Here is a 1,663-nt window from a genome sequence, read left to right as displayed (position 1 = left end):
TTAATGGGTGTGTGTGGTTCCTGGATGTCAAAACAAGCCCATTTACTAAATGGAGGCCCCAAAAAACAGCCAGGCCGGGTCACTTTGGCCAAGTGAAGGAAGGATCCTATTGATAAACAAATGGATTTCTTTAAATGGGAAGTGGACTATACGACGTGCCTGACCAAGGCAATTTCTAGGCAGTGAGGAGAAACACAAGGAGGCTTAACGAATAAACCACATACAGGCTATATTTCCTCCCTGTCTCTCTGAGAGGACAGATGGTGTAGAATTATTAGCTCTATCCATCTTCAAAGAGAAGAGAGAAACCGAGATGAGCTTTTTTTTTAGGAAAGAAGTCACTTTGGAAAACTGATGAGGGGTTTTCCTTTCGTGTATTTCTTTGGTGTTTTGTTCTGATGTTGATTCCTCCCCTCGTAGCCGGCCAAAGTCCCTTTCCTCTCGTTCTGCAGTGGCTGATAGAGGAGTGTAAGAGAGAGGCAGGCAGGGGGAAGCAGCTGACAGACAGGCCCTCAGATCAACATGACTGACAGTCCAGAAATACAATGATCTGTTGTGTCTGGCAGGGCCCGTGCAGGGCAGAGGCAAATATGAAATCAATAGAAATGCTATCAGAAGTGGAAATCAAATGCTGAATACTTCTCTAGACTGGACCTCCAATGGACGATGATGTTTCGCTGAATTTGATCAATTGTTGATGTGTTGTGTTTTCTCCTCTATATTGACATGATCTATCCACAGCTTAGTGAAGTGTACCCGTACTGCACTGTTCCGTCTGTAGGTAGCAGAGGCAGGGAAGCCTGAGTTGGAGATTAAAAGATCACAAAAGAGGTGACATATAGTTGCTCGTTTTTTGTTTGAATGATCTATTTTGTATAAAAATGTCATTTGTGTTGGTGTTTTATTACACCTTATGGGTTTATGCACTCTATAATTGTAAACATAATTTTACACAATTGCTTCATGTTATCATTTAAAAACAATTATTGCTGCAAACCAGCGTGGGTTTCCATCAAGTAGGTTTGCATCTGTTCCTGGAAGGATGGCTTGGTCAGTGGTAATCAGTGCACAAGAAGACAAAAAAGTCTGCTTTGCTTAATTAAAGAGTAGAAAAGCAGGGCAGCTATTAACTTAATTCTGACATAAATCTGCACTTATCGCACTAGCGAGACTCGGAGAACATCTCCCCCAATTTAGGAGCGGCCCAGGAGCCAGCCTCTAATGAGTAGTGTACCTGATTAAACATAGAGGAAAGGAGGGAGGGAGGGAGGGTCACCATTTATTGTGAAATAAAGCTGAATTAAGCTACAGGGGTGTAGTTCCCATCGTGCTGCCTGCCTGCCTGCCTTCCTGGGATATTGAGATGGTTAGCGTTTTATTACCACAGTCAGGACAGAGTGTAATGGGTAAATTGAGTCTGGACTTGCAGTGTCTGCAGGACTGTGGCCCTATAGGCAGGAGAGGAGATGCATGACCGCCTTCGTCTCGTTCCATCCTCTCAGGGATACTGTCTGACTAGGGCTTTTTTCCCTTTCCTAATTAGCTATTTCTCTTTATTTCCTATGGTTGTCTAATAACTGGCTGGAAGTTTATTAGACCTAACAAGATGTTAGGTCTAATAAATTTCCCACCACATACACAACAGAAATTTCCCATTTCCCAC

The 1,663-nt window shown here is 43.1% G+C and overlaps 1 protein-coding gene across 1 annotated transcript in view; it reads left to right on the top strand.

The window, feature by feature from the left end:
- The window catches only part of LOC111973593 (S-methyl-5'-thioadenosine phosphorylase), a 26,778-nt gene extending 25,549 nt beyond the window's left edge, over positions 1-1,229 (top strand). Inside the window, exon 6 of the mRNA XM_024000973.3 lies at positions 1,167-1,229. Within this exon, the coding sequence (XP_023856741.2) occupies positions 1,167-1,229 (63 nt within the window). The remainder of the gene's footprint in view (positions 1-1,166) is intronic.
- Positions 1,230-1,663: the final 434 nt, after the last annotated feature.

Source organism: Salvelinus sp. IW2-2015, linkage group LG14 (assembly GCF_002910315.2).
Source record: "Salvelinus sp. IW2-2015 linkage group LG14, ASM291031v2, whole genome shotgun sequence".
NCBI lineage: Eukaryota > Metazoa > Chordata > Actinopteri > Salmoniformes > Salmonidae > Salvelinus > Salvelinus sp. IW2-2015.
The sequence above is the reverse complement of the archived record's forward strand: the minus strand, read 5'-3'. Positions and strand labels throughout refer to the sequence as shown.